This window comes from Dreissena polymorpha, chromosome 13 (assembly GCF_020536995.1).
Source record: "Dreissena polymorpha isolate Duluth1 chromosome 13, UMN_Dpol_1.0, whole genome shotgun sequence".
NCBI lineage: Eukaryota > Metazoa > Mollusca > Bivalvia > Myida > Dreissenidae > Dreissena > Dreissena polymorpha.
Window position 1 is genome coordinate 20,958,557 of NC_068367.1, and position 18,625 is coordinate 20,977,181.

Here is an 18,625-nt window from a genome sequence, read left to right on the forward strand (position 1 = left end):
AAATCAAAAAGGTGCAACATTTAAAAAATGAAAAAAAATAAGTAGGAAACATATCAAAAAATGTTTTAAGAGGAAAGATTTGATAAAGTCTTTCCTTTGCAGGAAATTTTATCAAATTAAAAATGACACATGTAAACATATTTTAAAAGGAAATTTTTCTTCTGCTTGGAGTTGTGTGCTTCCCGTATCTGTCCTTGCAATACTATGACCTTCTCAACGATGTGAACATACGGGGGTTTTTCATCGGTGCAACCAACATGCTCTTTCGACAGAAAAGACATTTAACCGACATTGTGGTCGATGTAAGTATAAGATCTAGTACACATATGTACCGCTGTCGAAAGCCATTGTTGCGTATGGCGACCAAATTGCAAAAATGGCGACAGTTTTTCAAAATTGGCGATGTTTTAAAAGAGAATGTCTTTTCTTTGTTCTTTTTTTTACGTACAAAAGTAGCTGTATTGTGAAGCCAATTTACGGCATGCAATTACTGTAGCAGAGTAAGCATTGTTTGTTTTCATATGATAATACAGATGAGAGACGGTTTAAAACTAAAAGATTAACTTTTAACATCACAGCATCAGTTTTCTGCTTAGTTTGGCACAAACACAATGGTTTAAAATCTTAGTTAACAATATTGATTTTTAATGTTCTTACTAATTTTATCACATAGCTTTTCTGTTGGTTTTTATAGCATGGAATTAATTTTTATGTTAAATTTATAGTCAGGTAATTTTTAACCAGGTTTTCCGAAGGAAAAAACTGGTTATTAGATTGGCGAATGCGGGCGGGCTGGCTGGCTGGCGGGCTGGCTGGCTGGCGGGCTGGCTGGCTGGCTGGCGGGCTGGCGGGCTGGCGGAATAAGCTTGTCCGGGCCATAACTATGTCGTTCATTGTCAGATTTTAAAATCATTTGGCACATTTGTTCACCATCATTGGACGGTGTGTCGCGCGAAATAATTACGTCGATATCTCCAAGGTCAAGGTCACACTTTGAGTTCAAAGGTCAAAAATGGCCATAAATGAGCTTGTCCGAGCCATAACTATGTCGTTCATCGTCAGATTTTAAAATCATTTGGCACATTTGTTCACCATCATTGGACGGTGTGTCGCGCGAAATAATTACGTCGATATCTCCAAGGTCAAGGTCACACTTTGAGTTCAAAGGTCAAAAATGGCCATAAATGAGCTTGTCCTGGCATAACTATGTCATTCATTGTGAGATTTTAAAATCATTTGGCACATTTGTTCACCATCATGGGACGGTGTGTCCCACGAAAGAATCACGTCAATATCTCCAATGTCAAGGTCGCCACGACTAAAAATAGATTTAAAAAAAAAAAAAAACTTACAAAGGGGGTTAATTTTTTTTGGTCATTTCAAAAGTTCAGTTTGAGTTTTCTCCCTTTATCAGATTTTTTTTTCACAATGAAAACCTGGTTTTGTGACAATTTTGTCCCTTGTTATTTAAAGCAGTGTCAAATAGACCATGAAGACATTAATGCCTTTGTATTAGCCGAATTGATTGAGTTATTACATTAAGTCAATAAAAGGGAGAGGAAAAAGACACTGTGGGTAATTTATGTACAATTTAGTTATGCCAATTTTGATAAAGTTTTTGTATATTGCTTTGCTGTTATTGTTCAATATGTCATTCAGCACATGTATTCTCCTTGTTATATGGATAAACCAAACATTTTCTGAGGGACAACTTCAAAACATTTAGGTCCTTATAACTCTGTAGGTAAAACTTATATTATTCGTTAGACATGCATTTTTCGTGGAGTATTGTGTAATCCGTCAACACTGAAATTAAATATCCAAAGAACATTCATATCTGTAGTCTTATATCATGCAGACATATTTAAAAAAATTCTCTTCTTGAAGATCTAACACAACACCAGAATTGATGAATCCACAAAGTTTAATGTCAATGAAAATAAAAGAATCTTCAGTATTTTGTTAATAACAATTTGAGGATCTCTTTTATGCTCTCATATAGCAGTAGCACTGTCCTTCTATGAGGCCGTTCGTCTGGTAAAAATGCCTTTGTCAGCCATAACTTTGCCACAATATTATCCCTTTGCATGCTTGGAAATTTGTCTTCTGCTAAAATGTCGTCTGCTGACACTAAAATTAGCATTTTCTTTGATTTTTTTCAAAGAATACTATCAGAATAGCAAACAGTTTGGATCCTGATGAGACGCCATGTACTGTGGCGTCTCATCTGGATCCAAACTGTTTGCAAAGGCCTTTAAAATCCGGTTCCAGCGCTTAAAGGGTTATACTAGTATTGATGGATAATGAAATACCTAGGCACAAATGTAAGACTTGGTGAGAAGACATGTGTCAAATTCAACAACAGGGATGCAAATCTCAAAGGTCAAGGCAACACTGGTAGGCCTAAGAGCAGAAATGGTCAATATCACAATTTAAGGTGTGAATAATACTGTTTTTATACCCCCACAAACAAAGTTTAGGGGGGTTTATAGGAGTGAACTTGTCTGTCGATCAGTCGGTCTGTCTGTCGGTCCGTATTAAGTGTCCGCTCTCTAATTTAAGTAGTTTTCATCTGATCTTTACCAAACTTGGTCAGAAGTTGTATCTACATGATGTATAGGCCAAGTTTGAACATGGGCCTTGCTGGGTCAAAAACTAGGTTACAGGGTCTTTAGTGCGTTTTAAACATTCAACATGTTGTCCGCTCTCTAATTCAAGAAGTTTTCATCCGATCTTCACCAAACTTGGTCATATCTAGATGATCTTAAGGCCAAGTTAGAACATGGGCCTTGCCGGGTCAAAAACTAGGTCACGGGGTCACTTAGTAAATTTTACACATTGAGCATGGTGTCCGCTCTCTATTTCAAGTAGTTTAAATCCGATCTTCACCACACTTGGTCAGAAGTTGTAACTAGATGATGTGTAGGTCAAGTTCGAACATGGGCCATGCCGGGTCAAAAACTAGGTCATGGGGTCACTGAGTGTGTTTTAAAGCTCACCATGTTGTCTGCTCTCTAATTCAAGTAGTTTTTATCCAATATTCACTTAAATTGGTCAGAAGTTGTATCTTGATAATGTCTAGGGCAAGTTTGAATATGGGTCATGACGGGTCAAAAACAAGGTCACGGGGTCACTTAGTGCGTTTTAAACATCACAATGTTGTGGGCTCTCTAATTCAAGTAGTTTTCATCCAATCCTCACCAAACTTGGTCAGAAGTTGTATCTAGATGATGTCTAGGTCAAGTTTGTATATGGGTCATGCAGGGTCAAAAACTAGGTCACAGGGTATCTTGGTGCGTTTTCAACCTCACCATGTTGTCCACTCTCTAATTTAAGTAGTTTTCATCCAATCCTCACCAAACGTGGTCACAAGTTTTATCTAAATGATCTCTAGAACAAGTTAGAACATGGGCCTTTCTGGGTCAAAAACTAGGTCAAGGGGTCACTTAGTGCGTTTTAAAAATTGAGCAGTGTGTCCTCTGTTTTTTTTTGAAGACGACATGCAAAATATTATGTGTCAATGCGGCATGTGGGGGTATTCGTCACGTCTGTGACAAAGCTCTAGTTTGTTTTGCAAGAAGTGGGACCGTGGTCTAGTGGAATGATGCTGGTCAAGGAATCGGAAGGTCCCTGGTTCAAATCCCGCTCAAACCACGGAATTTCCCTGAGCAAAAAATTAATCCCACGCTTGCTCCTCTCCACCCTGGTGTATAAATTGGTACCTGTGAGGGAAATAAGCCATTGTGTCATGGCTGCATACTGCGCGGCATGTAAACGGACGGCTTATATATAACAGTGATCGGGGGGTAAATGTCAAAGTCAGCGATTTTCCTTGTCCAATTGGGAAAAGTACCCGTACCGGTCCAATTGGGAAAAATCGAGTCGTGAAAACCTCAAAATTGGGAAAAATCGAGTCGTGAAAACCTCAAATTGGGAAATTGGTGTATTTGATTTTTTGCTCCCAAATACTTTAAAATTGATAAACAAGTGTTTTCAAGCTGTCAATATTATATAAACCTAGGTTCAAGCTATAGAGCTGCAAAGGGAAACTAACTAAATGTTGCTTTAAAAAAAAAAAAAAAATTTTTTTTTTTTGTTTTTTTTTAACTTTAATTGGGGATTTAAGGACAGCAATTGGGAAATTTGTATTTTTTCGTCATTGGGAAAGTGCCGTTTACCGGTACTTTATAAAGAAGGAGGAAAATCGCTGAAAGTCAATCGAAGATGAGTCTATTTTTTTATAATCAGACTATATACCCATGCATTTACCATTTGCACTAACAATTATTGCACTTGTAATTTGAGTTCATTGGCCAATGACAGAATGTACTTGTTATTTTGAGGTCATTGGCTAATGACAGAATGTACTTGTTATTTTGAGGTCATTGGCCAATGACAGAATGTACTTGTTATTTTGAGGTCATTGGCCAATGACAGAAGGCACTTGTTTTTTTGAGATCATTGGCCAATGACAGAAGGTACTTGTTATTTAAAGGTCATTGGCCAATGACAGAAGGCACTTGTTATTTTGAGGTCATTGGCAAATGACAGAAAGCACTTGTTATTTTGAGGTCATTGGCCTATGACGGAAGGTTTCAAGGTCAGTCTTTTCAAACTTTTGTTTTGATTTCATGTTGAGAACATTTTCAGAATATCAATTATAGTATATGATTTTGTTTCAGGCTGCTTTCGCAGTTCTTTATTTTTGGTTTTGTACAGGTATCCGAACACAAAATTGAGATTAATGACAAGGAATTGCAGAAAAACCTCGTGTTGACGACTGCTGACCTACGATTTGCCGATATTCTAGTCAAAGCCGTTTCGGAATCTGTGGAAAATGGCTACTTTGATGGCACTGGTATCTATTGTGTCTTTTTTGTATTTTATTAAGACTGTTAAAAAAAATAGGGCGTAGTATGGGAACACTTGCTGCTGGGGTGGGGGTGGGATTAAGTGTTGGGTTGAATGATGTCTGCTGAATAACTCAAACAGTGTAAATCAGATCATCATGTAACTGGGCCAGAATGTTAAACCCTTTGCATGCTGGGTAATTTGTCTTCTGCTAAAATGTCGTCTGCTGAATTTCTAAAATTAGCATTTTCTTCGATTTTTTTCAAAGAATACTATCAGAATAGCAAACAGTTTGGATCCTGATGAGACGCCACGTTCTGTGGCGTCTCATCAGGATCCAAACTGTTTGCAAAGGCCTTCAAAATTCGGTTCCCGCACTGAAGGGTTATAGACATTATGTCTCTGCCGGGTTCATGAGCAGTCCAATTGCTTTAAGCACTTCTTCTAATGGCCCTTTAATAATTAAAAAAACAAGAACAAATTTACACAATCCTCCCTCTAACTCTGATAGTATACATTGGATCATCATGAAACTTTGTAATAATGTTGAGGGCATAATATCTCTGTCAAGTTTGATAGCCAGCCAAAATTTTCTGAATTGTGGCCCTTGAATTATTAAGAATTTGACAAATAAATTTTGTCTGCGCTGATATAAGAGGTGTTGTATTCAATCACTTTAGTTTGCAATGGATTATTTTTGGAGGCGTTCGAGTCAAGGTCACTGCACTTTAAGTAGAAACACTTTTTTCACTCAATAATTTGTGTATATTATGGGCATTGTGCTGAATTTGCATGTTCTGGTTGTTCTAAACAGTTTAGACTAAGCTTGGAATATCATTTGTAGGTCAGTTTATTGGTTCAAGGTCAACGTCACTCTTATTTAATATAGGAAAACTATTTTCTATAAAAAACTTGAGCTTGGATGGCAGTATTTTTTGCACAAACATTTTATGTGAAGGTAGCATACCTGCAGACCTTACTTGAGTTCTGCACAATTATTTTAACCCTTTGCATGCTGGGAAATTTGTCGTCTGCTAAATGTTGTCTGCTAAATTTCTAAAATTAGCATTTTCTTTGATTTTTTTTCCCAAGAATGCTATCAGAATAGCAAACAGTTTGGATCCTGATGAGACGCCACGTTTTGTGGCGTCTCATCTGGATCCAAACTGTTTGCATAGGCCTTCAAAATCCGGTTCCAGCGCTCAAAGGGTTAATAAGATAAGATTAACATGTATTAGTTAAACATTGAAGAACTGCTTTCATGACATTTCAATATATTGTTAACCCCCGCCATAGGTGGATGGATATTGTTTTGGCGTTGTCCGTCCGTCTTTCCGTCCGTCTTTCCGTCCTTCCGTCTTTCCGTCCGTCCAGCACTTTTGTGTTCGAAGCCATATCTTGGAAGTGCTTTGGTGGATTTCATTGAAACTTGGTATGAGTATATATATATATATATATGGATAAGAGGATGATGCATGCCAAATGGCATTGTACACCATCTGTTAATAGCGGAGTTATGGCCCTTTGTATCTTAAAAAATGCTTTTTTAGCTGAGTGTCAAATATAACACTTTTGTGTCCAGAAGCATATTGGCGGGGGATATCAATTTAACGAATTGGCTTGTTTTCTCTATTATTTGCTCTTCCATCCTATTAAAACAAATTTTTTATACGACCTTCACAGACCTTTCAACTGGCGTATTTTATGTCAAAGGTCACACTCTTGTTGAATAATGAATACCAAGAAAAAAGGCTTCAATGATTTGTAGTTCAGATGGACATAAGTAACATGACGGAAGGTTTAGGAACTATGTCGATTTGAATATGTCAAACATTTCTAATGAGATTTAAAAAAAACATGCATTGAAAATTTAATAAAATGTTAAGAATGTTATGAATTAATTGCTGTTATTCTATTGTAAACAGAGTGAATATGTCCAAAATGATTTATCTGATAAAAAAAAACAACATGCATTAAACATTTTATAAAATTTTAAGAATGTTTTGAATTAATTATTGTTGTTGCATTGTTAACAGAATGGGAAGGAAATGATGAATGGCTCAGGGCCCAATTTCGGGCCTACCTTGCAGGGATGCTGGCCTCGATAAAATCTGAAGGTAAGAATCAGTTGGTAGGCTGCAGGGATTTCAATAGAGTTTGAAAATTAACCCTTTCAGTGCGGGAACCGAATTTTGAAGGCCTTTGCAAACAGTTTGGATCCAGATGAGATTCCACAGAACATAGGGTCTCATCAGGATCCAAACTGTTTGCTATTCTGATAATATTCTTTGAAAAAAATCAAAGAAAATGCTAATTTTAGAAATTCAGCAGGCAACATTTTAGCAGACGACACATTTCCCAGCATGAAAAGGGTTAAGAGTCCAGTGACCCCCGTGCTTAATTTTCAGGGGTCCAAATATTGAAGTAAAGAGTAGTTTTGTTTATGCATATTTGTTAAAATATATGATTGTATGATATAAAATATATTATTGTTTAACTTAAAATATATGATTGTATGAGATCAAATATATTATTGTTTAATATAAAATATATGATTGTATGAGATCAAATATATAATTGTACAAGGTAAAATATATGATTGAATGATATCAAATACATGATTTTGTTATATAAAGTATATTATTGTATGATATAACATATATGATTGTATGAGATAAAATATATTATTGTATGATATAATATATATGATTGTATGAGATAAAATATATTATTGTATGATATAATATATATGATTGTATGAGATAAAATATATTATTGTATGATATAACATATATGATTGTATGAGATAAAATATATTATTGTATGATATAACATATATGATTGTATGAGATAAAATATATTATTGTATGATATAACATATATGATTGTATGAGATAAAATATATTATTGTATGATATAACATATATGATTGTATGAGATAAAATATATTATTGTATGATATAACATTTAAATGATAGTTATAGCTTATTGGTCACATTTACATCATAATTATGCAAGGCAAATATTTTGAAATAAAAATTTAAAAAAAATTAATAAAAACAAAACGCTTTCACCAAAATGCAGGATTTGGCTTCAATGAAAAGCCTTGTGGGCCATATCCATACAGATTCCTACTAAAATGTTATTGTCATATGTCATAGGTCATATTCACGGAGAAAAATAAGCTGCCCTAAGAAAACCTTTTTTTTTCAAGCATTTCGAATTATGTAAAACAGAAACCAATACAAATTACAAACAGCATTTAAAATAAAAGTTTTTGTTTAATTGTAATGTTTTGTTGCTTTCTCCCAAACTGCTTTAGGATGCATGTATCTTTCTTGGTAAGGGACTGATTGAACATATGCATTTTCAAAAGACAAACCTAATATTTTCTTAGATCCAAAACTCCTAGAAGATTACGGCATCTCGTTTATACAGTGCTGGAAAACAACCCACAACTACAAAGTGTGGTCTAGTGCGGAACGTCCAGGACTGAAGACCTTGGAAGCTGGGTACCGGTCATTCTTTTCAGTGTTTCAGTGCCTAGTATCACAAACCTATTTAAGTCAATACTCAGTTCTAGACCTTGAAAGCTGGGTACCGGTCATTCTTTTCAGTGTTCAAGTGCCTAGTATAACAAACATATTTAACCCTTTACCACTTAGATACGTATTTTACGCGACCTTGAAAGCTGGGTAGCGGTCATTCGTTTCAATGTTCAAGTGCCTAGTATAACAAACATATTTAACCCTTTACCACTTAGATACGTATTTTACGCAACCTTGAAAGCTGGGTAGTGGGTATTCTTTTCAATGTTCAAGTGCCTAGTATAACAAACATATTTAACCCTTTACCACTTAGATACGTATTTTACGCAACCTTGAAAGCTGGGTAGTGGCTATTCTTTTCAATGTTCAAGTGCCTAGTATAACAAACATATTTAACCCTTTACCACTTAGGTACGTATTTTACGCGACCTTGAAAGCTGGGTAGCGGTCATTCTTTTCAATGTTCAAGTGCCTAGTATAACAAACATATTTAACCCTTTACCACTTAGATACGTATTTTACGCGACCTTGAAAGCTGGGTAGTGGCTATTCTTTTCAATGTTCAAGTGCCTAGTATACCAAACATATTTAACCCTTTACCACTTAGGTACGTATTTTACGCGACCTTGAAAGCTGGGTAGCGGTCATTCTTTTCAATGTTCAAGTGCCTAGTATAACAAACATATTTTACCCTTTACCACTTAGATACGTATTTTACGCGACCTTGAAAGCTGGGTAGCGGTCATTCTTTTCAATGTTCAAGTGCCTAGTATAACAAACATATTTAACCCTTTACCACTTAGATACTTATTTTGACGCATTTGTAGTCCCTTAGAAGGGTAAATTAAATTAAAGACCTTCCTTACTAGATTCAAGTTGTAAAAGCTTCATGTCCAACCCTTAGATACTGATGAGCAGCAAACAGCATAATACCTGAACAGAGTGCAAGTTACTCGCAGGCTGTTCTGGTTTTATGCTGTTTGCACATAGCCATTTTCACTTTGCTTCTAAGTGGGAAAGGGTTAAGTCAATACTCAGTTCTATTTTTTATCCGCCGCCGAAGGCGGAGGGATATACAACTGGCTTTGTCCGTCTGTCAGTCACAGAATTTTAAAATGGCGGTGGACATAAATTCAACGATGTTGCTTGTTTGATCAATTTTCGAGATGAGTTTAATCATCATGCTCTATTTGGTTATTATAAAAACTACTTTGATTTTTTAATCTGACTCAACCCTGAGTTGGAGGAGAAATGTGTGTATATTCTCACAACAGTTACTGGGATTTGAGATTGTTCATGAGCAGAACGACATTCGCAGTACTTAGCTTAGTAAATACTCAATTCCTTTGTAATGAAAGCACGTTTTACCCAGTGCTGCACATTTCATTATTAAGTTATCCCAAGTGTGTGTTTTTATTTTGCTTTATATTTTACTGCCTGTGCCTTTTTGATTGGGAAATATATAGTAGGACAAAGAATGTAATTGGGAAAAATGAGACATTATTATAAACAAGAATATAATAATATGCCAATTTTTCTTAAGTGCATATTTAAGTGCATTATTAGATAAATAGTATTAAGTGATATGATATGATATTGCAGTATAATAAACTCAAAAAACAAATAATTGAGTTTATTGAACATGTTTGGAACCTTTTTTGGGAAACTCTGTTGATGTGTTTGGGCAAAATGCTATTTTTTGCAAATGAGGAACAGCCTGTAAGAGGCTGTAATTTTGGAGAAAAAAATCACTGATTCCCAATACTGTAAGTACGTAAACTTTTATTGAACAATTATTTTCATTATTTCAGACACCCCTGTCAGGGCAACTTAAGTGTGGCTGATATTAAAATGAGATTTTCACAGTACGTACTATTTGTGTGCTTGTATCTTTTGTAAATAACTTTCTCATTATTCATCAAAGCTTGTTGAAAGTATTATTCCTTTGTATTATTTTCTGTTAAACATCAATTGGTAGCTTTTATGCATGCCTATATTGGGGCTGTACTACTGAAGCAAATACATTGGTAAAATATTGAACAACATTTTATGTGGCCTGGTCACATTCCTTGTTTAATTAAAGACCAATTTTAGTTTGAAGATACTCAATTATTGAAGGATCTTATTCACAGATGTTTCTATATTAAGAAGTATGCATTTCAAGGTGATCACATGGGGAATCAAATCACTGGTACTGTATTCATTACAGTACCATGCACAATACCGAAGGTGGAAAGAAGATAAATGCAGCTGTGACTCAAACTGGGAAATATGTAGTGCAAACTGGGAAAGCTGTCGGTAAGTATTGTTTGATTGGCTATTTCCGGCTCGGGTACTACTTAAAAGTACCCTGGGTACTCTTAAGTATACTTAAATGTACCCCAGTACAGAAAATATGCTAAAATAAATCTGGTAAATATTAGACTATACCCGAGTTTTATTCCCATCCCAAATCATGAATGTCATAAAACGTTACGGAACAAAAGTCTTTTTGAACAAATCTCAACATGCTTTTTTGAGTACATGTTTCGATAATATAGAGGTCATTTTACAGAATATTAAATATTTACCTAGTAAATGTTTGACTGTCCTATCGCGTAAAACCATCCATAATATGTCTGTTTATGCTGACTAGTGTTTTTTGACCTCAAAGGAAGTGGTTATAAATCCAATAGCATATCTTCCATGAATGTGCGGACAAAAACAACAAACAGCAAACATTATGAGCCTTTCAAATTTGGAGAATAAGAAGAACATGAACCCCACCCTATAAGTACTAAAAAGTATCCCCAAGAGTACCTCCAATTGCTTTATTCATCTAAGTTTTATGGCAAATACTTCAGGAATAGGAGGATCATTGGGCATGTTTAGTGCCTTGCACATCTACTGTGGGGGGGGCAGATTACAGATTAGCCTGCGCAGACGACACTTTCCACCCAGATTGTATTTTTGCCATTAAGAGACTTTCTTTAAAACAAAAAATTCCATAAAAGCGGAAAGTGTCCTCCCTGATAAGCCTGTTTGGACTGCACAGGCTGATCTGGGACCTTTTGCTTACATGCATTAAGCACCATTTCCCCATGCAGAGAGTGACTGATATCAATTAAATCTCACCTGTGAATTCCATTCATATTATTGCAGGGGGTGCACTCAACCAGGCCAAGACCTCAATATCCTCCTGGTTTTCCACATGGAAATCCGGCAACAACAATGACGAGAAGGAGAAAGGCCAGGAACCCTCTTTATCTTAGAAGATAATTGAGTCTCGCTTGACGAGGATGACAAGGAGAAATGCGAGGAACCCTCTTGATCTTAGAAGAGTCTCGCGTTACGGAAACCAGGCTGAATGCATGTTTGTTAAGTGTTGTCCCAGATTAGCCTGTGCAGTCTGCAAGGCTAACTAGGGAAGTATCTTTCCACTGTTTATGCCCCTGGTAGGGTGGCATATAGCATTTGAACTGTCCGTCAGTATGTCAGTCAGTCTGTCCGTCCGTCTGTCCGAAAAAAACTTTAAAATTGGCCATAACTTTTTCACTATTGAAGATAGCAACTTGATATTTGGCATGCATGTGTATCTCATGGAGCTGCACATTTTGAGTGGTAAAAGGTCAAGGTCAAGGTCATCCTTCAAGGTCAAATGTCAAATTTATGGCGTCTGTCCGTTCGAAAACTTTAACATTGGCCATAACTTTTTCACTTTTGAAGATAGCAACTTGATATTTGGCATGCATGTGTATCTGATAAAGCTGAACATTTTGAGTGGTGAAAGGTGAAGGTCAATGCCATCCTTTAAGGTAAAATGTTAAATATATGGCGTCTGTCCGTCCGAAATCTTAAACATTGGCCATAACTTTTTTAATATTGAAGAAAGCAACTTGATATTTGGCATGCATGTGTATCTCATGAAGCTGCACATTTTGAGTGGTGGAAGTTCAAGGTCAAGGTCATCCTTCAAGGTCAAAGGTCAAAAATATTTTTTTTTAAATCAAACAGCGTTCTCATGAAGCTGCACATTTTGAGTGGTGGAAGGTCAAGGTCATCCTTCAAGGTCAAGGTCATCCTTCAAGGTCAAAGATAAAAAATTTATAAAAATTCAAAGCGGCGTTCTCATGAAGCTGCACATTTTGAGTGGTGGAAGCTCAATGTCAAGGTCATCCTTCAAGGTCAAGGTCATCCTTCAAGGTCAAAGGTAAAAAAAATATTAAAAAATTCAAAACGGCGTTATCATGAAGCTGCTCATTTTGAGTGGTGGAAGTTGAAGGTCAAGGTCATCCTTCAAGGTCAAGGTCATCCTTCAAGGTCATTTTTTTTATTCAAAGCGGCATTCTCATAAAGCTGCACATTTTGAGTGGTGAAAGTTGACGGTCAAGGTCATCCTTTAAGGTCAAAGGTCAATTTTTTTTATTTTTTTTTCAAAGCAGCACAATAGGGGGCATTGTGTTTCTGTCGAACACATCTCTTGTTTTTTTCATTAACACAAAGTCTCTTCTTTGGGTTTATTGTACCCCCACTAAACAAAGTTTAGGGGGGTATATAGGAGTGAGCTTGTCTGTCGGTAGGTCTGTCTGTCGGTCTCTCCGTGTCCCCTCTTTAATTCAAGTAGATTTCATCCGATCTTCAACAAACGTGGTCAGAATTTGTATCTAGATGATGTCTAGGCCAAGTTTGAACATGGATCTTTCCAGGTAAAAAACTAGGTAACGGGATCACTTAGTGCGTTTTAAACACTGAGTATTGTGTAAGATCTATAATTCAAGTAACTTTCATCCGATCTTCATCAAACTTGGTCAGAAGTTGTATCTATATGATGTCTTGGTCAAGTTCGAATATGGGTCAAAAACTAGGTCACTGGTTTATCTGAGACTGAAAGTGTAGTATCTGATTATCCTGTGGGGACTGCACAGGCTAATCTGGGACAACACTGCACACAAGCATGAACCCTTTCAGTGCGGGAACCGGATTTTGAAGGCCTTTGCAAACAGTTTGGATCCAGATGAGACGCCACAGAACATGGCGTCTCATCAGGATCCAAACTGTTTGCTATTCTGATAGTGTTCTTTGAAAAAAATCGAATAAAATGCTAATTTTAGAAATTCAGCAGAAGACATTTTAGCAGACGACAAATTTCCCAGCATGCAAAGGGTTAAGAATCAATATACTCATCATACAGCGTCCCATTTACCCAGCAGTACAACATTTGACATCGCATTGCAGTAGTGGAGTTACTGATTGTCAGTGTGCCATTAAACCTTCAGAAAAGTGTATGTGATGCAACAGATGTAAGTCACTGTGAATGACAACCTTTGATTGTTCTGCTCATCCGGCAGTGTTGCGTTTACACGTTTGTTTTCAGTCAATCAACAGAGCAATTGTCAATAAACTGTTTGTGTATTAAAAGGACTTCTGGGCATGATAATAACTATGTTCATATTATCTTGGTTTATCATTTAAATAATCAAGTCATCATTAACTTTAAAGGACAGAGTGGTTTACTTTTTTATATTGAACTGAAATTGTAAACATACATTTATTAAGAACTACTAGGATGACATGTCCTCCTGCAGTTTACAACAACAAATCAGGATGTATCCATTTATCGATGTTGCCTCATTTTGAATGTATTTGGCCGCAGCATAAAGTGTTGGTTATTGTAACTTTACCTAGAACCATCATTTATAACGTGTCTACTTTAGTCACAAAGCTGGGTGACAGATTCCTTTGACATAAACGATGTGTAAATTTCTCATCTTTCCTCATCTTGCATGTATTTGGTCGCTGCATGGAGTTTCGATTGTTATTTGTTATTTGACCCAGAACCATCATATTGTACTTGTTTTTTCAAGTCACTTAGCAAGGTTACAGATTCCTTTGGCATCTGTTATATAATCTATGTAAGGATTACAACTTGGCCTTTCTATGTGTTTCCCTTTACTTTACTTTTCTGTCTTTATCCAATGCATCGGCAACTGTTTGTATGTCTTATATATATATATATATATATATATATATATATATATATATAAATATATATGTTCATGGTTAAGTAAAACTGTTGGCCTTCAACTAATTGGTCCCTTGTCAATGACTGTACAAATTACTAGTATGCCAACAAATATTAGTATAACATAGGACACAGCTGAAGCTGTCTTCATTGTCATGACAACATGTTTATTCGTCAGTGTTCTATTGACAAGATCTATGCATAAACGTAACAGTTATGTTGGTAAGGGAAAACCTAAGAAACCAACCCCAGTTTATTTCTGGTCCCATATCTACGAACATAAATTGCTTATCGACCAATCGGATTGGGAGCTCATTGGTCAATTTTGCATTTTATTATTTGTATTGATTTTTAGAACATTATTTGCCTTTGGGGTCATAATTCCAGTTTTGCCTTTGGGGTCATAATTCCAGTTCCAGAGATTATGTTTAATAGCTTATGTATAGCTCAACGACTCAATTGATATCTGGTAAACATTTAGAACACAAGTTATAATCTTTGGAAGAGCACAGTTATTGTAATATATGTCCTTAAACGTTGACTTAACCTCAGAAACATTGGTAAATCAATAGACAAAAACAACCACAGCCATTTGTTCATTTACTACATATGTTTATGTCATTGATCTCAAGAAGGTAGGACGCATGGTCAAACTTATTTTATAACCAGTGAAGATTTAGCTAGCATTTGTAAGTCTTACCATATACAAAATCGTTGTAAAGCTTGAATGTAATGACTTGATCGAGAATATTGTATTCCAAATAGATTCATCACCCAAAGAGAAATTGCACAAAAGTAGTGCGGTGTTAACTCCGCCCACGAAGGGTTTGGGTTAGGGGTTAATTGATGTGTAATATCTCTTTAGTATCTGTTATTTGTGTCGTATCTATCTGGAAAATAATGCCACCCTGACTTGATGCACTGCCACAAAGGTGTGATCTTTGGCTATAATGTGCCTTTTGATATAGTATTATGAGTATATTAGAATAATAACAGCATGCACATTATGAAATATGTTTATTGAAGTGTTTACTTCATTCACTAGCTTCTTCTTGAGTCATGGTAGAGTAGGGACTTAAAGTGATACGATTTATTTTCTACCGAAAAGAATGAACTGGAATTTTTTTTTTTTTTTAAATCCTGTTCTCAGCAGCTTTTAACCTGATATTCTTCAAAGTTTTAACTTCAGGCGCTAGTTTGTGATCAACATAAGTAAAGAATTAAAACACTGGATGTTGTCCGAAAAGTAACAACTTCAAACAATGCATGTGGGAATCTGTTTCAAGAGTTTGATCATTTGTCCAAAATAAATTATGAAATGCTTGCGTGAATTGGTTAAAACCCAGTGGTGAACGCTATATGAAGACTTATTAAGCAAATAGCCAAGCCGCATTCATACACTGTTTTTAGTTTACCGGTATCTGGGCATGAAGTGCTCAAGTATGAGCCATTCTTCGGTCAAATTTGGTTGTCAGTAGTATTCATCTATGTTACGTAAATGAAGTCATCAAATCAAACTTTGAATAAGTGTTCATTTGAAGGTCTTTTTCAAAAAAACGTTATTTGACATTTAGTATTAATGGTTTGTGCTTAAGGATTATTGCTTTAATTCAAATTGCTGCATGAACACAATATATTGGTAGATACATGTAGTATATAAGTAATTTGCACTACTGAATGTCTTGTTTTGTTATAGTTTTGTTAATAATTAGCTTACACGTTATTTACCTACATGCTATGATGTTTTCAATGTGTTCATTAGGACGCTCTTTTCCATGAGACTTATTTTGATACTTAAAAATTGGCCTTATAGTGTTATTTGCTTGCGCTTTTAGGTCCTTGTACAGTAAGTCTTATATTCTTATTGCTGTGTAAACACAATATAACGATATTAATATATTTGCACCACTGAACTTATTCGTTTTTGTATTGTTATGTTAATTATAAGCTTGCAAGTTATGTAATTATGTGCATACATTGTTTAAAACATGATTAAAGCAAATGTTATTGCGACATTATATGCACATTTTTGGGTATTTATGTGTATTTAATTATTTGTATAATGGTTTGTTTGTAAAAAACATTTCATGCAGAAACTGCATGTTCACAAATTACTAGCATATCTGAAAAGAAATAGAATATCTCTGATTTATGACATTTGAAAATTATGTCAATAATTTGTGTTGTAAAGTAGGCTGAACGTTTAATTAGGCCCATATTAACCCATTTATGCCTAGTGTCTAGAAAAAAGGCATTGGCAAACAGGTCTGCACTGTTTGCTTAAAAGAATTTCTGTAAGAAATATTCTAAATATAGAAATAAATATAAAAAAAATCACTAGACATCCCTAATTTAAAAAATAAATTGATCCAATTTAGAAGGATGGGAGAGTCCACTAGGCATTAATGGGTTTAAAACTAAAATAAATATAAATGGTTGTGACCAACCTATTATTATACAAGAATGTAGTTCAATTTCTTCGAAAAATGTTGTGTTTTTGGCCTAATGTTGTGTTTGCATATAAGGTATGGTCAAAGTTAAACACTTAAATACCTCTCAAATTTATTTCTAAAAAAAAAATTATATATATATAATACCAACGTACATTTAAGACAGACAAATAATCGTACTTTTTAAACACAGTAATATTAATTAGATTTTATTCTTTGGAAAAGGTTTAATAAATATGCATCTTTGTAAGTAACAGTCCCTCGTGAATTGAAAGAAATTTAGAATCCCAGTGTAATAACCTAGGCAAGATAGAAAATAAATATTTCCCAAATATATCGATACAAATAGCTGGGGACGAAGCAGCTAGAATTTTTCTTTCAATATCTTTTTTTAAACATGTATATTGATTATTGTTAAAAGCATTTATTATGCCCCCAGTAGGGTGGCATATAGCAGTTGAACTATCAGTCCGTCTGTATGTCTGTCAGTCTGTGCGTCAGTCCGAAAACTTTAACATTGGTCATAACATTTGCAATATTGAAGATAGCTACTTGATATTTTGCATGCATGTGTATCTCATGGATCTGCACATTTTTGGTGAAAGGTCAAGGTCATCCTTTAAGATCAAAGGTTAAAAGACAAAATCCTAGGAAAGTAACAAGCTTTAAGGGGAGATAATTTATATTTTATATCATTTACAGGTACAGATCATTTTTCACAAGGGAAGTTATATTTTTTAAAGTGATATAATCAATTTTGTTTATTATTTCAAATCGGCGCAGTAGGGGGCATTGTGTTTCTGACAAATATCTGTCTTGTTTCAACATGTATTTCTGGAATTGTTCATTTGTTCAAGATTTATGTATTTATAATTATCAATCAAATAAGTATACTCAGTTATAAATTGCGTTGTTTATTTCAAAACTGATCAATTTCAATGTGACATGTGGCTATGTGCAATAAAGCTACCATTTCTATTTGTTCTGCTTTCCATTGTTGTTCTTAGTAAACTATAGCGTCATATGGATACCATGAAGAATGGCGAAAAGGCCATACACAGTACGATAACGTCGATAAGTCTTTGTCCGGTGCCGTTACAAGTCAAGAAACCAGATTTTCACTAAATCCTAATGAAACTGAATGTTTATTTGGACTAATATCGAAGTAAAGTTTTTACAAAAACTAGGTCACAAGGTTTACTCTTAGAAAACCCATGACACCACTCTATAAGCCACATTTATAGCTCGATCTTGTAAAGAATGTTTATCTGGACAAATTGCAGGCCAAGTTCTAGTTTGGATCAAGTGGTATGATAAAAAGGCCACCGTCGCAACAAACTATAAATGCATTTATCATGTTTCATAAAATATGTATATCTTAAAAAACATTAAGTGTATCATCCAATGGGTTTTGCAATACTCGTTCCAATGCGTTTACGTAAGTTTTTAATATTGATTGTTATGTAAATTTGTGTGGCAGTTGACAACATTGGAAAACACAAGTATGGATCTTTTTTATAAGAGTGACCATTTAACAGCCACAGATGTCACAGAAGGAAGAGTCCCTCAGAATAGATGACTGGTAGAAGCTCAGGGCCTTGAAACGCTCTGAAAAGGCACATGTGCTAAAGATTAACTCAAATTTCAAAATTAAATATGCATTCATAGAACAAATTATCTAATTATGTCATTGCTGTAATAGATTATATTGCTTTACAGATTACAAACATCGCTGTCCGTTAAAACCGGCGTTGATATAAATATATATTGAGAGC

At 35.1% G+C, this 18,625-nt stretch overlaps 1 protein-coding gene across 1 annotated transcript; it reads left to right on the top strand.

The window, feature by feature from the left end:
* Positions 1-239: 239 nt before the first annotated feature.
* On the top strand, positions 240-17,830 carry LOC127855350 (late secretory pathway protein AVL9 homolog). Its single transcript, XM_052390849.1, has 7 exons — positions 240-302; positions 4,720-4,858; positions 6,888-6,968; positions 8,249-8,363; positions 10,211-10,264; positions 10,609-10,697; positions 11,541-17,830. Exons 1-7 carry the CDS (start codon positions 258-260, stop codon positions 11,648-11,650), a joined length of 633 nt encoding a protein of 210 aa, XP_052246809.1. The 5' UTR covers positions 240-257; the 3' UTR covers positions 11,651-17,830.
* The last annotated feature ends 795 nt before the right edge of the window (positions 17,831-18,625 follow it).